The sequence below is a fragment of the Martes martes genome (genome assembly GCF_963455335.1).
Source record: "Martes martes genome assembly, chromosome: 3".
Lineage (NCBI taxonomy): Eukaryota > Metazoa > Chordata > Mammalia > Carnivora > Mustelidae > Martes > Martes martes.
Window position 1 is genome coordinate 131,622,617 of NC_137890.1, and position 21,989 is coordinate 131,644,605.

At 39.0% G+C, this 21,989-nt stretch overlaps 1 protein-coding gene across 1 annotated transcript in view; it reads right to left on the reverse strand.

The window, feature by feature from the left end:
• The window catches only part of CERS6 (ceramide synthase 6), a 308,042-nt gene that overhangs the window by 30,610 nt on the left and 255,443 nt on the right, over positions 1 to 21,989 (reverse strand). Inside the window, exon 8 of the mRNA XM_080798654.1 lies at positions 20,628 to 20,734. Within this exon, the coding sequence (XP_080654780.1) occupies positions 20,628 to 20,734 (107 nt within the window). The remainder of the gene's footprint in view (positions 1 to 20,627; positions 20,735 to 21,989) is intronic.

The window sequence follows — 21,989 nt, forward strand, 5'->3', positions numbered from 1 at the left end:
TGAGAGACATGGGGCAGTTTAACTTGACCTAAGACTCAGTCTTCCCAATGGGAAATGAAGCCCAGACGGATTGGCAGTGTCTGCTATGGGTAATTCAGGGGAAATGGCCAGACATGCATACATCTTCCTAGAGCTAGATAATCATCATTCCTGTGTAATGAAAAGGGCACAGGCTTCAAGTTTGCATTTGTGCTCTTGTGACCGTCAGTAAGTGAGTTACTCTTATGAGTCTCAGGAAAGCAGGAATACTCCTTGGAGACCTAAGATCTTGAGGTGTGTGTGTGTGTGTGTGTGTGTGAGTGTGTGTGTGTTTTTAAAGATTTTTCTTTCTTTATTCGGTAGACAGAGATCACAAGTAGGCCGAGAGGCAGGCAGAGAGAGAGAGAGGAGGAAGCAGGCTCCCTGCTGAGCAGAGAGCCCAATGCGGGGCTTGATCCTAGGACCCTGAGATCATGACCCAAGCTGAAGGCAGAGGCTTAACCCACTGAGCCACCCAGGTGCCCCTAAGATCTTGAGTTTCTAAATGCTATTCCGGGATTACCCTTCAACCCAGCCCCAACACATGTTCTTTAGTTTCCAATAGCACCCTGTACATCCTGTTTTTGTATTGACTGCATGGATATAAATTGTCCATCATATTACAATTCCATTGTAAGGGATGGATTTATAATTAAATTATACTTTAAGGGTAAGAAGTATATCTTATTTCTTAAAAACTAACGTAATACTTCATATACAGTGTGCACTCAATAAAAGTCAAATAAACAGATAAACAGAACCACTGTCAGGAGAATTAAGTACAGAGTGTTGAGCACAATGCAGGTAACAAGAGCTCAATAAATGCTAATTTCCCTTCCTTTCTAAATCCTACAATCCTGGGCGACAAAGTCCATGTGCACAAAGACAATATTTCTTTTTCTCTTTGGTCCTTGGATAACACTTCTGTTGCATAGAAACTTGAGAAATCCTTCAGAGAAAGCTTTGAATTAAAGTGTTATGGCATTATGTGAGCTTTCTTCCGGCCCCACATAAAATAGTAATAGATTATAAATGTCCGACTAGATCTCTGGTCTCAAAGTATGGTATGAAGATGATTTTAGGTGTTAGGTGAATATTTATTAGTTATGTATTTATGTGAACATGTATGTTTACATGTCACATAAATGTCCTTTTTAAAAAGTTTTCAAGAGTGATACAAGATGTAAGAACTCTTTTTTTAAAGATTTATTTATTTGAGAGAGAGCCAGCACACAAGTGGGGGAGGGGCCAGGGGAGACTCTCCAGCGGACTCCCCGCTGAGCACAGAGCGTGAAGGAGCTGAAATCAAGATGTGGATGTTTAACTGACTGATCTACCCAGCTGCCTCAAGATATGATAATTCTTTCAAAATAAACCGTAAGTAAAAAGAAATGAATCTACTAAAGAAAACAAGCAAGCAAATAATAATAGTATGTGGTTCTGGCACAAATCATAGTTTGTCAATAGCCAACGTTTAGGAAACTTATAACTAGCTGAAAACATGAAATTCTATAGCTAAACTGAACTTTGCCTTTCCTTGGTTATAGGGAGAAAAATCCCCAAGTTTCAGTTTTCCGGAAACCTCTGTCATTTACTAAAGTTAAAATTAAAGGATATACAAGAAAACTTAATCATACTTAATTTGACATACCCTAGGCAGGTGTACTGGAGATTATAATTCTCTATATCTATATATCATCAAGCCATTTCCTGCTAGGAAAAATCATTCAGAATTGGGATGAAGACATTTTAAAGATGATAAAAGTCTCGTGGTGTTCTATAAAACATCATTGTTTCTAGGTCTTCACCCTCTAAACAACTTTGAAAACCACTGAGTTAAAATAGTAGTTGTCAACTGGGGCTGATTTTGCTCTTGGGAGATAACTGGCAACGTCTAGAGACATTTTGGGTTGTCATAATTGCATGTATGTGTGTGCGCGTGCAAGCGTGCACATACACATATATGCTACTGGCTTCTAGTGGATGGAGACCAAGGATGCTGCTGACCACCCCATCATGAATGGGACAGTCTTCCATAACAAAGAGATGACCTGGTCCAGATGTCACTAGTGCTGAAGTTAAGAAACCCTGTTGTAGAGTTATGTTTGCAAATGACTTATGAATACCTTGATCTAACACCCACAAGGGAATGTCTAAAATGATTCTGATGAAAGTTTTAAATACTTTCTTCCAGATTTATTTTCAGAAAGCTATGGGCAGGGGGAAGACCTCACAGATTTTAACACACGTTCACCTCTCCACTTTTAAAACTTCTCCATTTAGATTTTGAGAATAAGTGGGTTGGAAAAGCACCTAAATCATCATAGTATAAATGCCTACCTTCAGTTTATAGGCCAGCTCCAGATATCAGCTTTGTTGTTCTAAGTGTTTTCCAGTTTTCATAGCAAAGGGCCTCCATACTTATGAAAAAAACGTCTCCTCACTGACTGTGCTGGCAACCATGTGGGTGGGAGAGAGGGATAAGTCTATGACCCTAGTCTACATTCTCAAGAGCCCCCTGGTGCCATCTTGGGCATCTTACAAAGAGTGAACACATCCTCACCTTGCTTTGTGATATACTGGGTAATGGTTAGCTATCAGCAGGAAATCGAGTTATTTAGCCTTCCTACATCTCCCTTCTGAGCTTTATCAGCCTAGAAAAAGTATTTCTTAAGTGCAACTGATGACAAGGTCTCACTATTACCTCCTACTCTGTGCCCAGAAAACATTTTGGTCCAAGGATAAAACTCTTAGAGGTCTGAATCAGTCTGATTATAAATGTGTTCACATTGGGTCTAACAACAGATTAGAGTATCACCTCCCTCTTACCTCCAACACACATAAAGGGCAGACCAACTCTGCATAAACTTTCAAGAAACAGAAATGACTGAGGTGAGTATAATAATTTATAGGCCTAAATCTGTCATACCCTCAACTGAGTTAGCTACTGATTGTATTTTTTTGCAGGCGTGGGGAAGAAATTCGTTAAAAGCATTAGATAACATTGAATTGCATCAACACTGAGAGCTGTGAATGAGCCAGGCACAGAGCTGAATAGTCCTGTATTGACTGAAAAATCAAAGGGCTACACTATTCCAACAAGGAGGGGCGACATGTAAGGATCAGTCTTGCCAACCCAAAGAACACATACTTGGTAAAGAACTGGTCAGTTTGAGAACAATGAACGTGCTTAAGCGCTTTGATCCATGGTTGGCTGATTTTTAAATCATAAGGTCTAATTTTTTTTTTTTTGAAGAGTTTTCTGCTTTATACTTAAGGAGCTGAAATTCTACAGAGTCATTTGCCAGGATACTGATTATGTATAAGTGGGAGATTTTTTTTTTATCAACAATAAATGTCTTACACTGTGAAAATAGCAGCTTGACTCCCACATTCATTTAGCAGCAGGAGGCATAGAATGGATTGGCCCTTTTGAATTATTCCAGAAATGTGCTCCAAATGCATATAGATAGATCACTAAATATAAAGCTAATTGCTTCTTTGTTTTGTTTTATCCTACTGCTAAGCAACTTTTTAAACCAAACTGTTTGATAAAGGATGGGCTCTTTACCATCACTGTTCTTCAGAATAAAGTAAAGTTTATAAGAAAGCAATGTGTCTTCCCTAAATACAATCTGATGAACCCTGTTGACGACTCAAATTTATAAATGACAAACTGCCAAACGCTGCCATTTTGACACGTGTGGGTCTTTTCTTCCCAAAGGAGTTGTTCATTTGAACGGCTCAGTATTTATGGCGGCATTAGTTAAAGCAAGGAGGTGGGCCATGCAGATCTCCCTTTAAGAGAGAACTTCCATCAGTCATGTGGAGTGCCGTCAGCTAGCTCCAGCAGCAGCAGTGCCTTCAGAATCCAACTGGGTGTCTTGGCTTTGTCCTGGGAGGGCTCATGCAGGGGCATTAGGGACTGCTCATTTCTTCCCTACCCAGGACTCCTCTCCCAGGCAATCATTGCTCTGAAGCTCTCCGGTGGGCAGGCCAAGGCTGTCAGATCTATGTCATAGTTGGAAGTTTCTCCTTCCTCACTCACGCTACCTTCTCTTTATCTTTGACAGGCATAACCACCTAATAAACCTCTGACACTCCGAACTCCATCTCAGTATCTGCCTCTCAGGGGACCCAACTGACACACATCATTTAGATGCTGCTACCAAAATGGGAAGAGGGAAAACTTCTATGCTACACTCTGAGCCAAAGGCCTGTGAGCTGCAAGCACTTCTTGGAAACCTTGACCATCAACACTAACAACTCAGTTTGTATACTATTTTGTGATTGCCCAAAGTGGTGTATCTGCTCTGAATGGGCAGTAGCAAAACCCCCCTGATGTTCCAAGCCAGTAACCATAACCATCTCCTGAAACCCTTAGAATTAATTCTCACACGGCTAGTAAGAATCCCAAAAGAGGATTAGCTTTATTCTCTGCCAGGCAATGTAGAAATTGGTTAGAAAAAGACTTTCATCTGAACAGCAAGACGGACTGCCTTGAAAGATATCGACTGCCACTTCCCCATGAGATTTGGGGGGATTAAGCTGATTAAAGGAAAAGCTCTCACAGGAAAGAGAATCAATGTACACTCACTAATTTGAACCAATTGGTTACTTGCAAATTATGTTTTTCAGTTGTTCTACCTCCACGGACAGGAAAGCATGCATCTCTTGCTGGGTTAAACATTCCACTTCCAAGTATTTCCCTACTCCAAGCACTTCTCTGCCTGCTCAGGAAAGAATGGAATCTATTAAACCCTGTCCAATAGGAGGAAGATGGAAGGACCCCTGCTTCCTTCTCTGGTAAACAATGTGAAAACACAAGGTAAACTCAGAAAGGAAAACAAAAATTAACACCATGAAGAAAATCGGAACTTCTGCCACAGATTGACTCTCATGGCTGGTCACGCCAACTTGAGTTCCTGACCCAACACACAAGCTCCCTTTCCTCCTTGGCTGGCGAGTGGCTATCCGTGCTGCAACAATCCCCACCTGTTCCTCTCCCACTCCTTTGCTTGCTTTGTGCTTGTACCAGGTTATGCAGACAGGATTTAGAAAGTCAGAGAAACACTATACCTAACTTTACGTCTGTGTACAGAAAGTCCTCCTATTCAAAGCCATTTAAAGTGAATCCAACAAACAATCAACAAAACTGAAAGGCAACTTTTGGGACGGGAAAAGATATTTGCAAATGACATATCTGATCAAGGGTTAGTATCCAAAATCTATAAAGAACTAATCAAACTCAATACCCAAATAATCCAGTTAAGAAATGGGCAGAAGACATGAATAGACATCTTTCCAAAGAAGACATCCAGATGGCTGACACATGGAAAGATGCTCAGCATCACTCATCATCGGGGAGATATGAATCAGAACCACAATGAGATACCACACCACACCTGTCAGAAGGACTAAAATTAACAACAAATGTTGGCGAGGATGTGGAGAAAGGGGAAAGCTCTTACACTGTTGATGGGAATGCAAACTGGTGCAGCCACTCTGGAAAACAGTACGGTGGTTCCTCAAAAAGTTAAAAATAGAATTACCTTATGATACAGCAATTGCACTACTAGATATTTACCCAAAGGATACAAAAATACTGATTCAAAGGGATACATGCACCCTGATGTTAATAGCGGCATTATCAACAGTAACCACATTACAGAAAGAGCCCAAATGTATTGATGGATGAATGGATAAAAAAGTTTTGTGATACACACACACACACACACTCTCTCACACTGGAATAGTACTCAGCCATCAGAAAGAATGAAATCTTGCTATTTGCAGTGACATGAATGGAGCTAGAGTATATTATGCTAAGTGAAATAGGTCAGCCAGGGAAAGACAAATACTATATGATTTCATTCACATGCGGAATTTAAGAAAAGAAACCAATGAACATGGGGCAAAAAAAAAAAGAGCTAAGTGAACCATAAAATGGATTCAACTATAGAGAACAAACTGATGGTTGTTGGAGGGGAGGTGGGTGGGGGCTGGGTTAAATGGGTGATGGGGATTAAGGAGGGCACTTGTGATAAGCACTGGGTGTTGTATGTAAGTGATGAATCACTAAAGTCTACTACTCAAACTACTGTTACACTGTATGCTAACTAACTGGAACTTAGATAAAAATTTCAAAAAGGAAATAATTTAAAAAACAAAGTGAATACACTTTAAATGGAATGTAAATTTCACAGAAAACAGGTCAATCAAGATTTTACTTTGAGAAATGAAGTAAAATTCATGAAATATTTTATTTTCCATTTAATCAAATTTGGGTTATAATTGCAACTATGTTCTAATTCTTAGAACTAAAAATGAATGAATGTTGACTGGGAGGGTTGTATAATTTCCTCCAAAACTGAGTGGTAGTTGTGTATGACCATTTTACAGAAAATTCACAATTATTTGAGGGCTTCAACATTTCCCCAAGGGTCTCTCATATTCCTTTTAAATTCCTGTCTTTCCTTTTTGAAGTACCTATCATGTTACCATTCTTGCTGATTTTCCTTTTTCCAGTTGTTAAGAGGTCTTGCCAACTCCTCTTTGCAACAGTTTTGGTATGTTTTGAGCAGAGCCCTGACATCACTTTCACTGACCTCATGAAATCTTGCATATTGTATATCATGCACAATTTCACTTGGCAACTGACTTTCATTGCTCTGGTACTCTTCTTCCATCGCACTAGTCTGGTGAGGAAGGCACTAATGACATGACACAGGAATATTTGATAAGGCACTATTTTTTTAATTGGTTAATTTATTACTAAATGCTTTCTTGTCGTCATGAAATTTTCTTTCATCTTACAACCCCCTAACCGCTGGAAGCCAGTTAGTAAAGTCCCAGGTAGCCAGAACCTTCGGTACTTAACTTCAATTGGTCCTTGAAGCTGCTGTACATTCTTTTAGACCTAGGTTTTAAATTGGAAAATCTTTATCAATAAGTAATCTGAGGCCTAGAGATATTGAGCCATCCCAAGGTCAATGGCAGAGCCAAGGCTAAAGCCAAAGTTAGCCTAGTTCATGGCTTTATTCTTCAGACCACACTGCTGTGGAAAATGAATTAAAGCAGAGAACACTAGGAGAGAAAACAGAAGATACATTTCTATTCTTGTCCATGATGAAAACTCACTGTGGCTCTGGGCAAGTGCTTAACTTTCCTGGCTTTCAGTTTTCTCTGAAGTCTTATAGAACATAAGATAGCTTGGGTTACTGGTTTGGGGTCCCAAGGACACCAGGAGAATTTTGCTACCATCCACTCAGGAAAGAGATATACCAATTTGGACAGTCACTACACAATACACAAACTGAGTCATTGGTATTAAATGATCAAGGTCCCTGGGAAGTGACGGCAGTTCATTGATCACTGACTCAAAAAGCATGAGGTCCTGCCATTGCTCTGTTCTCATTTCCTGGAACCTCTCACCCAAATCCCAATGAAATTCTCATGTCTTGTCAAGTATGACTATGGTTTTCTTGTTAAGAAGAAACTATATCAGATATGTGTGTCTGTCACTTGCACACATACACCTCATTCCTAGTCTTGTATTCTCTCTCTTCTCTGTACCTCATACTTTAGAAGGATAAGCTTCCTACTTTCAGAAGGCTGTCCTTCCAACTGGCTGTTAATCCCTAAGGCCCAGCTTGCTCAGTCTCCATCATCAGTATCCTCAATCTCTTCCTTTATTTTGACTCAAGGAGTCTCGGTACCTGAGAAGTCACCTAACTAGAACCAACCGTGGATGACTGCCTCCCTTTCTTCAGCTCTCCGAAGGGCAGGAGTCTCTTCTTGATAACTCATGGGTACCTCACTAACACCTACAAGTACTCTCTCTTCTGTTTCTAAAAGGAAGCACAGATGTCCAGTATTCTATAAAAAATCTTCATGTGATACTGTCTTCAATCTAATGATCATCTTCTTTCGTTCTATACACTGCAACCTTTTTAAGCAAATCGTCTGTGTCTACTATCTCTTCTTGTCCACCACCTACTTGTCACCTTCCACCCCCTTAGAATGTCTTGTGGGGATCACTCTATGAAAATTTCTCACTGGAAGTCACCAACTCACTTGTAACGTGAAATTAGAAAACCAAGGAATTTTAAAATGTTAATTAAAATAAGAAGAAATTTTAGAGCTAGAAGGGAGTGTTGGTATTTATTCCAATTCTGTCATTTCTCAGATGAAGAGCACATGCTCAGTTCACGTGACGGGTATTTGCCTTGATCTTCCCTGCAGTGCTCGATATCGGGAATTCCTTTTTTTCTGAACAACATAGGTTAAATAAATAGAATACTGTCAATCTGGTTTTTTTCTGATTGGTTCAAAAAGGCTGCCTGAGAAACTTTCCTGAGGATAAGCTACATTAGGCATGAGACAAGGAGACTAACACATGTGTTTGTTTCAATTCAGATTCTTGGGTGAGGCCCCTATCACCTCTCACCCCCTCCCCCAACCATCGATGTTTTAATTTACTTTCAGGCTGTTTTCATAATCATCAGAGGCTTTATTTATTTCTAAAATAATTCAATACAAACATGCTTTGTCTTTCTTCTCTGCTGAAGTTCAGCCGCTTATACCTTAGAACAAATAAATTCATGTTTTGTTCCTCTACTACAAGATACTCATTTAGTTACAGGATGACACTACTAACTAATATACCTGAACATCAAACATTTTTCTCCCTCTTCTGAAATGGAGTTACATCACTTTTTACTGCCAAGAAGTTCTCAGATGTAGAAACCAGAAGGAGCAAGTCATCACTGCCCACCCGAACAGGGACAGGGTGTTAATTTGAAGAAGGAAAACTAACCTCTCTTCCCACGCTGCTTAAAGGAAAATAGTCTGGATCCATTCTCAAGTGGTTTGGAAATCTACTGGCTATTTTCAAGGTGCTCCAGATACTGGCCGGGGAAACATATCCTGACCATGGTTAGAAGTGATGCTGTGCCCATTTTAGACTTGTCTGTAGCACCAAAACTCTCCAGGTACAAAGAGTGCCAGCAAAAGACAGTTGTAATGAATCGGTTAGCTTTTCATGCAAATGCAATGGAATTGCCTTATCTGAAATCTCAAAGCCATTAGGGGCAATTTATGAAGAAAATGTATCATTCAATCTTACTCCTTTTGCAGCAGGCAGTCATCAATAGTCTCACTACTTCTTAATTACTAAAAAGGAAAGCCCCATAAACTCGTGGAAGCAGCTGTTATGATATTTATTTGATATTGATAAGAGGAAGCAGAAGTTTCATTATCTGATATATATACAAATAAAATAAATGTCTATAAATATATTTACTTGAGATATAAGTATAAATATCTATGGCAAATGAGTATTTATGGATGTATGTAGTTTTCAGATAGATATATAAGATATATTTATACATGATGGAGCACCCACTTTATTTCACCTTTTTGTATGAGAAAAAGTAGGCCAGAAGATAAAAATAAGCAATGATCCTAGTTGTGCATGCAGTTATTTGCCGAATAAGACAAAATTTCATCGTCTTACCCAAACTCTTGAAGGACAGATAGAAATCAATTTAAAAAGAAGAGAGTCATAAGTCAGTATGCCCAGTGTGGGCCACTCAAATTCATCTCCAACATTCTATGCCTGAAATAGAACTTGTCCCCAACTGTAGCTGTGAGGGATAGCGTGCTGTGGTGGGCAAGTTATGGTAGGAGGATTAGTGAAGATATGTGGGCTCAAGAGAAGAGGGAATTTAAATAAGCATTGTTCTAGCATTCAGAATATTTGTTCCTGATTTTGAGAGAAGAAAGGAGAAGAATGATACTCTATTATACTGAAATTAGTAAACAAGTCAACCAACTACCCGCCTGGGGTGAATACCTTTATGAAAGTAAATTCCAAATGAAGGCCTAGAACGAATCATAGGGATCTACTGTAAGATAAACCAGCACACTTAGAGCATACCAGGTGTAGGGCACAGCCCCAGGCATTTAGGAGGATGGGACATGGTCTCAGCCCTGCTGGGGCTCAGTCTTGAGTGGATGGCGAGGGCGACAGGGAAATGAATGATTAGTAAACGACAGCATCAGACCAGTGCATCGGGAAAATGTCATGTGATGGCCACTGACAATAGGGGACTCCTACTTCTAATTAAATGTTCGAATGGGATGAGGGGGACACAAGTTGAAATAAATGCAATCATGTGGCCAGGAACAGAAAAGGGGGTCAAGTTCCATGAATAATTCATGACTGAGAGAGATATTTAAGCTCTGTTTCTTCTATACTTTGGGGCAGCAGCTTTCACCTATTTTATGAAGCACCTTATTTCTGGAAGAGATTATAGATGTAATGTATAAGGAGAGGGTTTTTGACCCTTTCAAATAAAGTGCTGACTTTGCAAACTGTGCTTTTCCCGTAAGGTGGTACTCTGGAGAAGAGAGGTGATTTAAGAGACTTGCACACAAAGAAAAATTCCTTCAGCGCTTCACGGGATGGGATGTGTTCACATGGTACTTCAATACAAACTTAAAATAGCCACGGCTTTCCCAAGGTGTTTGCCCTTCAGCCGTAGACAGGAGATAAAATAGCCTCATATGTCCCTGAGATTAGAACAAGAACAATCTGGCAGACTAACACCTTGATTAATGGAATATTTGAGTTCATGATCACCAGAAAATTCTCTTTATTTTGTTTTGTTCACTTATTATTGGACAAAAAGCCTAATAAAAAGTAACTGAAAAATATTTTACTATTATTTGATGGTTTATAATCTTGTACTGCTTCAAGTTAATATTCTTACCCCTCTCACCCCCAACTATGATTGCAGAGCACTGCAGGAAACAGGACAGGAAACTCAGCTGGAACACAGGTGACCCAGAGCACTCCCAGGAGGCTATTTTGGGAAATAATGACCCATATTTCCTTATTTGATTAGCACATACTACTGTGCAGTAAAGTTAGAGTTAACAGGCTAGTCCATCTCATTACATACAGTTTACTATGTATATATTTCAATTAAAAAGGAACCTAAAAATGTTATGTAATTAAAATACCACTTCTTTATTTCTCAGAGTTTTAGAACATTTGGAATTGTTTCTACCTGGCTATTCTTATATGCGCTCAATAATGGAAAGTATTCAGAATCCTTTCTTCAACCAAATTTTAATAAATATGAATGCTTCTCATAACGTTTTATCCTAAATACTGAATATAGAACTCAAAGATCATGACACAATGTATTAGCAACCAACAAATTAAACATTTATTTTCTGATGACTCTATTTAAGGCATGGGTTTGGGCTGTGTGGGATACAAAGCAGTCTAAGACACCAGGGTATGTGAAAATTAGGTGTATGTGGTCCACTCAAAAACAGGAAGTTAAGACAGCTAAGCTGGGTTGGTGCAAGTTGCTCTAGGAAATGTGGTGTTTGCTATGAATTTGACGTTGGGTACCTTGCCTGACAGTGATATCAGGTGGATAAGGAATCTCTGGTGGTGGCTGGGCACAACTGTCCAGGGCCCTTGGACAGAATTAATTACCATGTCAGGACAGTCTTCTATGTGCATTTATTCACCTTCTTTGGTGATCCCATGGATGGAGGAAAGGTAATTCTTTTTTTTTTTTCCTCCTTCTCTTGAACAGTTGCTCCCTCCCTACACTGCCCTGCAACCTTCTGACCACTTCCCACTTCTCTTTGTGCCTCATTTATCAAGAGTCACCGTGCCACACATACCCACACTGCCCTCAACCAGGCTCCTAGTCACTGCTTGCATTCTCAATCTATTTAGTTGTGCTATGATTTTCTTTATATATATATTTAACTCCTCTATTTCTAGTTCTTGAACATTTAGCATTCTCCAAGCATTTCTGTTTGATTATCTGCTGTGGACAAAGGCAGATAATAACAAGTGCACAATTCTGTTTCTATAAATTCTGTCTGAGCAAACGATTCAGTGGCTGGAATCCCCCCACTTTTGAAAGCTACTGAGTCACTGCCATCTTTGTTTTCTTTGACCAGATTATTCTGTATCATAAGGAAAGACACACGTGGGCTGTGAAGTCTCAGTCGTGATTGCACCAAACTGCATGGGAAATTCTAGAATTTTATTTATTCATTTAACAACTACTTATCAATGGTTTTCCAGTGCTGGATGTTCCTGGGCTCAGGACCTAATCAATATCTATGTCCCCAACACCCACACAGTGCTTATCACACAGCAGGCCCATGGTGAAGTGCACGGAACAGATTTACAAAGAATAAATTCCTCCTTGCCTATGAGTAATTTCTAAAGTGTTTGCTTCCTTGTCGTAAAGGTATAAAAAGTTAACTAATAAAACATGATATGCCATATTCTCATGAGAAATAGGATGATTCCAGGGATGCCGCTGACACTGTGGTTCCATCTCCTTGACTACTTGGCAGTCCCAGAGGTACGGACAAAGTTCTGAGAATGAAATGACACGGCCAGGGTGGCCTCCCCCAACAGTGGCATAGAGCCCTACACACCAGGATTCTGCAGAAAGTGTTTCTGGGATGGCACAGGCACTGGTCTAGACTGAGAAGTGGGCAATGGGCAGGGACCAGGAGGTCTAGAGCTGAGCTGTTGAAAGGGACTTAGCACAGACAGAGTGTCCAGTAGGCAGGAGAGATCCGGGGACCATAATAGGGAGGTGAGGGTAAGTGCTGGAAGAGAGAACCAGCCTGGTCCACAGCTGCACTTTATCATAACATAAGGGAACGAAAGAGCTGATACAGGTTCTTCATCTGCTACAGGATTTTCCACAAAGCATTACTCTCGAATCAGTGAGATTCTTGATCAAATATGGAATTTGCAAATCTCTGGCCTTGGCATTAGACTTCACTTACAATACTCAGATATTTTTAAAACAGATGAAATGGCTATACAGAATTTTATGATACTTTGAGCAATTGTATACATTTTTTTAAGATCCATTTACTTATTTGAGAGAGAGAGAGACCATGAACATGAGGGGGAGAGGGAGAGAGAATCACAAGCCCGCTTCATGCTGAGCAGAGAGCCTGACACGGGGTAATCACGTGACCCTGAGATAAGGACCTGAGCCAAAACCAAGAGCTGGATGCTTAACTGACTGCACCACCCAGGTGCCCCAAACAATCATTTTTTTTCTCTCTTTCTCCTAGCAAAGGGTTCTCTGCAGTGATCGGGAAGGAGGAAAAAATGCCTAAGACACTAATTCTATGCCGAAAGCATTACTAGGATACTGCATTTTTTGTTGTTGTTGATTCAAGTCACAAAAGGAAAAAAACTCACTTAATTGGGAGCATAATCTGCCCACCTTACATACAAGATTAAGAATACCTGCATGTTTTTTTGCCTCAGGTAGACAATACTTCTAGAGAACATCCAAAGGCTGAATACATGTAACAAACACATCACTCTCCTCCACCGCCTTTTTTTTTTTTTAATAACTTATCAGACTAATTCTTTTTTTTTTTAAGATTTTATTTATTTATTTGACAGACAGAGATCACAAGTAGGCAGAGAGGCAGGCAGAGAGAGAGGAAGGGAAGCAGGCTCCCTGCTGAGCAGAGAGCCCGATGCGGGGCTCGATCCCAGGACCCTGAGATCATGACCTGAGCCGAAGGCAGAGGCTTTAACCCACTGAGCCACCCACGTGCCCTTATCAGACTAATTCTTAATGGCCTGGCCCAGGAGTTGGCAAACGTTTTCTGTGAAGAAACAGCTGGTAAATATTTTAGGATTAGCACGCTATATACTCTGTCCCAACTCCTCAAGTCATGGTAGCAGACAATAGCCAAACACAGTATGTAACAAATGAGCAAGGTTGTGCTCCAATAAAACTTAATTTAGAAAAACAGGGAATGAGGCTGATTTGTCCTTCAGGCCATAGTTTTTTGACTCCTGGTCTCACCTTTTAATCTTGAAATTATATGAAAATTTTTATGTTCATATGAAAAGAGGCAAAACATTTTAAACACATTGTTTTCATCCATCTCTACCCAACCTTAGGAAGGTATTAATTGATGTCAATTGCATGTATTATTAAAAACATACCAAAATACCTAACAGCCAAAGATTTCAGATTTCATCCTTTATCTCTAAATATATTTAACACAGACCAGCACCAAGGAAAATGTCAGAGAAAAATCTGTCAATGGATTCTAGAAAAATGAAAACAAAAACCCAGCTTCTCCAAATTTGTGAACTCTGAGACTAATCTTATCAGATATTCAGAAAAGCATATAAGCCACACTACTTTGGTAAAGTATGTCTTGAACACTAAATCAGAGAAGATGATGATATTCCCCTACCATCTGGATGAATTTCAAATCTTATTATGGAAAATGGTAAAAGAATGATCTAGGCTCTTCTGTAACATTTTTTTTGTTGTTGTTTTTAACTGCAGAAACTTTCAGAGAGTACAAATCAGCAAGTAATTCTACCTTGCAGGACAGAGATGCACAGAAAGCCACGTTCTGAGATGTTACACACTTCTGTCTGAATAACAGCAGACTACTGAAGGTACATATTTGACTCTAGCCTTCCTGTACCCAAGGGGTTAGCATTTGGTGGGACATGAATGGAGAAGAGGAAAGTCATCATTAGACCATAAGAAAGAGGTTCTGGCAATTGTGGTATGCCCATTCGTCACTGGATAATGATCTGTCAATCTGTGACTCATAGGAAAGAACTAGCCTGACATTTTGCATTTTATGAAATCGTATGAGATTCTATGAATAATAATGGTCACTTCTGGTGGCTCAGGATCAGTATTGTCACTTGAAATTTGAGGGAATAATGCAGCCTGGTGCATATCTGGTATTACATGTTCATTGAGAACTGAAAACAGAAGTGACTGAAATAACATATTCTGAATTTCATAATTGGAGACAGCATTTTAAAATTTTATCTCAAAAGGGTCTACAATTAAGGATCCTTAATCTAGACTAGTTGGAGGCTATAAAATATAATAAAAATTTCTAGCTACTTGGCCATAATAGGAATTTCCCTTTCTCTTTTCAAGATTTTAGTCATTTATTTATTTGTCATAGCAAGAGATAGGGAGAGAGCACAAGCAGGGGGAGCAGCAGGCAGAGGGAGAAGTAGGCTCCTGGATGAGCAAGGAGCCCAACAGGGACTTGATCCCTGGGATGGTGACCTGAGCTGAAGGCAGGCACTTAACTGACTGAGCCATCCAGGTGCCCCAAGGGGCTAATAATAATCTAATAATAGATTTTTAAAATCCTTAATATTTACAAAATACTTTATAGTTATAGAACTAAAGCAGTATTTCATTGGATCCTTAACGTTTCCTGGTAAGGTAGGTAGAACAATTACTATTATTCTTACTTTCCTGGTGGGGACATAGATGTAAAGAAATTAAACCCCTGGTCTTCAGACACACAGGGAAGGGGACCATGACCCAAAGCAAGAGTCTTTCTCCTGACTGCACCATGATACTTCCTCTCCTGTCAGGATCTTAGTAGATTTGCCTTTTTTGTTTTCATATTCTAATGTATGAGCTTGGGGATGATGAAGCTTACAATATGGTGTCTTGGCTGGGCCAGAAGGATAGAGGCAATCATTTTGAAATTACTTTTTTATGTAACTACCAAAAATGTATCTCATCAACAGCTTTACAGTCTAATCCTTAAAGAAGATAGTATCATACTGGAGGAAGAACTTAGTACTTGCTGAATTGAACTGATGTCAGGAAAAGAGAGTCCAGAGAAATGCGGTAAATCATTGACTAAATGAACAGATTTTCTCTGTGTAATATGGTAGAAAATGCCCCTATCTACTACATACGCTCAACTAAGAAATGCTCAACTAAGAAAATTTAAAATGCTCCACTAAGAAAACAAATATGAGATTGTTTAGGAGGAAAGAGTACTTAATGCACTCAACAAATACTGAGTAGCCATTGTGGGAAAGGCATTGTGATGCATCGTACAATGACACTGGGCATCATCTACTCTGTGCCAGTTGAAACCATAGCTTTATAAAATAGGGGATATTGTTAAGAATTTCAGGGATTACAAAGAAATGGAGTTGAGGAAAGACAGATGTAGATCAATGAAAATGATAACAGCTTACGACGATGGGTTTAACCTCAAAAATGATAAAATCACTGACTGTCCAACCACAACATAAAGGCTAAAATACATAGACTTCTGAGTAGATGCAGAAACATGAAACACATACCCAATTTCAAAGATTTGGTATGCAACAAAAGAATGCAAATATCAGTAATTTTTAATATTGATTACATGTTAAAATGATATTATTTTGAGTACACTAAGTTAAATAAAACATGTTGTACAAAAAGATGTCTCCTCTTTCTTCTTACTTTTTTAATGTGGCTACTAGGAAATTTATAATTACTGTGAAGCCTGATGGACAGTGATGTTCTAGCAGGATGTATTGTGGACAAAATCTGGGTAGTGTATGATTCTGAAAAGGCTAATCATGGTGGATGCTGTCTTGGTGAGACATGGACTGAAGACACCGTAGAGAATGAGCGAAGTGTTATTAAACCCACAAATTACAAAAATTCTGGTGGTTCATGTGGGAACACAAGTATAGGCAGAAGGAACCTGGAAGATATTGCTGGAGATTCCAAAGTGAATAGACTGAAAACTAAACAAAGTAGAGGACATATAGAATAATTTTGTTTCCTCTTTCACCTGAAGCACAAGTACTCGAAGGAGAAAGAAGTTTATAAAATGCTTGTTAGAACTGAAGTCCTATAGACCTCTAGCACCTTCCCTCCAGTAGCCACTGACAGTTTCACGCACACAATCTCCATGTAGGATAATGCTTATTTAGCTGACAAAGCTCCTTAGTATACTACACTGAGCTATTTCACACTGAAAATCCAGTCATCTTATTTACCTTCAGAAAATGTTCAGAAAATAATTTATAATCTCTAGCCACCCCCCAGATTATAAACCAGAAAATTATAAAACAGAATTATAAACCTATCAGGGTTCAACTGCAAAGTGTCCCAAGGCAGGACCTGTGTTGAACTGAATTCTCAGGACCCGGTCCCTTACTGGTTACACAGTGAGTACCTAATACATATTCACTAAATACATTTTTTAAATGGTGGTATATTGAAGGTAAAAGTCGACACCTAAACAATACGGAAAAGGCAAAGACTGGAAATTTTAGGCGATAAGCTCACTGTTGTTGATAATCAGATGGGGGTGGGTGCCTAGAAATGAAGACCCAGAAGCCAATAAATGTCTCTTAAAATCAAGTCATGCCAGTGGACCTCATATTCTCACCCTGCTTCTGCCTTTGATGACCTCTTTGATTACACCTTAAAAAATGTGGGGATGTGGGGAAATAAAGAGGACAGGGCAGTTATGAGACGGTAACAAGTAAAATCCTAACGACAGACTGGTGGTTGAGAGACTGAGGCCAACCCAAAGAGATTCTGCAGTAGTGTATCAGGAGTTCCTCTGGGTCAACTTTTCTCTTCAGTGAGTTGGGGGAAGCATGAAAAACACCTGCTTACATAGCAGAAAGGTGGGGGGGGGGCATAAGTATGGCACTGGATGTAGTTCAGAAGACCCTAACTGGGCTAAAATATTTGAAAACAACATTATGAATAAATGCAGTCTGTATAATAGGTACATGAATAAATCATAATAGAAATAAACATGAGATAAATTTAGGATGAGGGAGATCTAGTCTGGCAGGAGCTCAGATGTGTATCACATCACCGACAGTACAATGTCAAAGTAGCTTACAGCTAAGGCAATGGCAAGCTGCATTAAAGAAATGCAGTTCTAGAGGTGCTTGGGTGGCTCAGTCGGTTGTCTGCCTCTGGCTCAGGTCATGATCCCAGGGTCCTGGAATCAAGCCTTGAACTGGGGGGGTTCCTTGCTCAGTGGAAAGTCTGCTTCTCCCTCTGCCTACAACTCCCCCTGTGTGCTCTCTCTCTCTCTCTGGCAAATAAATAAAATCTTAAAAAAGAAAAAAGAAAAAAGAAAAAAGAAATGCATTCTAAATAAGACTTGTTTATAGTTCTCTTATATTTTGTACCAGGCAATCCACATTTGGAACATCATGAAGAGGAATTCTCAGGAACAAAGGAGAGCAAACAACAGGCAGGAATAATTGAAGGGGTTAAGGATGCTTTCTGATGAAAAGAAAGCCTACAGATGATACGTTAGAGACCTTCACGTTCTTAAGAGTTTTCAGTTCGAAGTGGCAGGGTACACTTAGTCTGTTCCCCAAAGCCACTTTTTTGAGGAGGGGAAGGAGCCAGAGATATCCTTGAGAATCTGCTAAAGCCATGCACCCTCCCCTACGGGAAAAAAATACACACACAAACATGCTTTTTATACTGTTTCAGGGGTTTCTAAACAGAATAAGGACCTTTAGTTTATAAGTTAAAAAGACCCAAGTTTCTGTTTAGGAAACCATTTCTCACAGCAGCTCTTTCTGACATGATCCTGTCCCCATGCTTTAATAAACCACAATTTTGCACCAGAAAAAGAAAGAAAGAAAGAAAGAAAGGAAGGAAGGAAGGAAGAAAGAAAGGAAGAAAGAAAGAAAGAAAACCATTTCTCCCTTAACCTCTGAAGCGATACTCCTGGACTAGGGAAAATGACAGAATTCCTATCCTGGGTAGAGGGGTTGAGAGGAGAGTCTGAAGCTGGTACCCTGTAGTACCTCCCAATTCTAGGATTTCCTAATCTAAAAGGAATTAAAAAAAAAATAATTTCACAGTATTAAGGAAAACATTTAAAACACTACTTGCTATTGTTATTCACACTATAATTTTAAACACTAACAACACCCATTCTGCTCTAGGAATTGGAAACAAAGGATATCCAGGCACCAATGCAACTTCTTTAACATATCTGAAAAGGATTTCATTCATTTTGTGTACCACTACAATGGGATCAGGTATTTAAATTATTTCTTGTATTACAAACAATAAAATATTTCTCTCTGCAAGTTGTCTCTTGAAAAACTTGGCCTCATGGAGGGGCATGGTAGTAGAAGTCCTACAACATTTGCAATGTAAGTTCTTGCTTTGTATTTGGTTATAAGGATTTTTCTAAGTGGCTGGTTTCTGGCGTCATCACAGGACATACCTACGAGATATCTTATTAGTAGCATTGCATAATTTCTATATTCTGCAGTCTATGTTCCAGACAACTCATTGCTGTCTAAACCTAAAGAGCTTTTTTACACATTAGCTAGAGGGAAGAGGAGGTGCATCTAATTTTAATCCTACCCTTTAAGGGAAGTACACAAATCAAAGTACTTGAGAGTGATGCTTATTTCTTTAAAACTCAGGTTCTCAGAAACGCTAGGGAAGAAAAACTTTCTATTATTCTCTGGAGAAATATGTCTTGGACTTTGTTTGCATTATATCTATTTAAATTCTTACCACTAAGTTCTGTTTTAATAATGTTGAAAGATACCCAATCCTGAATAGTTACAGATACATTATACACAAAATTACATGTGTTTCCTACCTACAAGCATATAAAACTGTACTGAGGTTTTATAAATTCTTGTTGCTAACACACAGTGCTGTTTCTTGAAATGATTTTCATAGTAAGTAAGTGTCTAAAACAGGGCTGAGAGCCTCAGAGAGAAGGGGTGTGTGTGTGTGTGTGTGTGTTAGTAATTTGTTTATGCAACTCCAGTGATAGACATAGTCATTTAAGAATCCCAACTTTATTACGGTTACTCTTCTATTGGGGAAAGTTATTATTGCCTCCCTTCATCTCTCAGCTTTTCCCAATTTCCATTGCTTTAATTTCCCATTCAAATCAATTTCTTAAAATCGGGGGGAAAAAAATCTGCCATCAGAGGTAGACTTTAAGTGATACAGAGGGCTCATTTCTTTTCTAGTTCAAGTAAGAGCCTTCCAGGAAAAAAAAAGATTAATGACACTGGACCTACTTTCTATAGAAAGGACTGTCAAATTCCACCAAAATCAGTCATGTTATTTCTTTAGCTCTCAACAAAACAAAAGACATCCAGACATTACGAGGCCAAAGGGAATTTCAGGGGTTAGTTTCAGGTTCTACCTTCCATTTGTTTTAGCTATCAATACAGCTGAGGAGGAGAATTACACAGGACATGGTACTCAAACTTCAATGTGGAGGACAACCACCAGAAGGCTTATCAAAACACAGACTGCTGGGACCCAAATTCAAAGTTTGCAATTCAGTAGGTCTGTTACCAGGAAGTTGCCCTGGTAATAAGCTCTTTGGTGATGCTGCTGCTAGCCATCTAGGGACAAGGTTTTGTAAACCCCTGGTACAGGAGGGTCCCTGCTGTGTAACTGGTTGCAAAACAGTGTTTCCTTTATTTATGCAAACTTTCATGGCTAAGAGTTTCTGATTCATACTCTAGACTGCACCCCAGAATGGCAGACAGCTTTCTGCGGTCTCAGAACTCCGTAAGGCACATCCTTCTCTCACTATCCTGCATTAAAGATGAGGAAAGAGTACAATATTTCTGGAAGAAGAAACCAAAGCCATTTCTTGAGTCCTCCCCCCACTTTCTTTAAACTGCTTACTAAATATTTGGAATGAAATTCAAAAGCAAAAGAAGGGGTGGCTCCGCCGGAAAAGAAGATTGGCATACTCACCAGAGCGGAAATATACCCAGTCGTGTGGTGATAAAAACCATGGCAAACATAACAAACAGAAGATCACAAATTTTCTGAAACTTGGCATAATTTGCCATTTTGGCAGCCTATGAAAGGAAGGAATGGGATATATTAATGTAGTTAAACTGGTAAATGAAAAGTTTCTTTCAATATGCATGAGTCTCCTATAAGATAGAACTTACCAGATGCATAAAATTGCCTGCTACTTTGAAATGTCATGCATCATGCATCAGTATTTATAAATTACCCATAAGTTCAGTGAAAAGCAACATTAGCTATAAGTAAAACTACGGACTGTCACAGATTTAATAAAACGTTCAGCAACCTGAAAAATTCAATTATATGGTTGATCTCAGGAAAACAGAAAAATAAGAAAATTCCTGCATTATAGAGGATATCAGCCAGGCAAAGACACCAACACAGGAATTTGGCATAACAGGTCAAATACAAAGTGCTAGATAATCCTTTAAAAGTCTAATGAGTCCCAAACACTAAGGCCACAAGCTTTATACAAAATATATGGAGGCCTTCTGCATTGTTTTCTCTTTTCTACTTAGCATGAAAGGTTTTCCTTAAACAGGCATAAGGAATATTCTCGGGAGACAGTTTCTTGGCTTATTCTCATAAATTTAGAAATACGGAACATGTCAAGATCATGTTATTTCAATGAATCCATTTAGGTATAATTTTCAAAGTTCCATTAATGGGTCGTTTTCCAGATGAAAGTCACTAATGTTCCAAATGTCTGTGAGAATTACTCTAATAATTTATGATAGTAATTTAAGTGACCACTTTTTATATTATAAATTAGGGAAGAGATTACCTCCCTTTTCCTACCATCTACACATTTTTAAGTAGATGATGCTATGTAACAATACGTGACACTGAAAACATAATTTTGCTTGATCATCTCTTTTTACATTTTCACATAGAATTCACATGCACCCACACATAGGGTTAGAAACTGAAGATGTCTTGCTGAATTTAAAACATTATCTTCTATTTCTCAGAAAGTTAAATTAGCTGAGTCAAACTTGAAAGGACTGTTGACAGTATCCATAGAAGCTAAAATTCTATAGCTTTAAGTAAAACACAGAGTGGTGAGAGAAATGGATTCCTAAGAAAAAAACACTTATTAACTGAGAAGAAGCCAGGATTGTGAACTTTTAATTTCATGAGTACTTTGGGTGTGATACCACGAATTATAGTAGGAAAGAAGAAAAGCATCTTCTGCCTCCTTCTGTCTAGGTAAACCATTTTTCTCTTATGTTCATTCAACAGTATTCAATAAAAAAGCATCAAACATGCAATTTTTCGGAAATGTCTAGGTCATAGATCCCA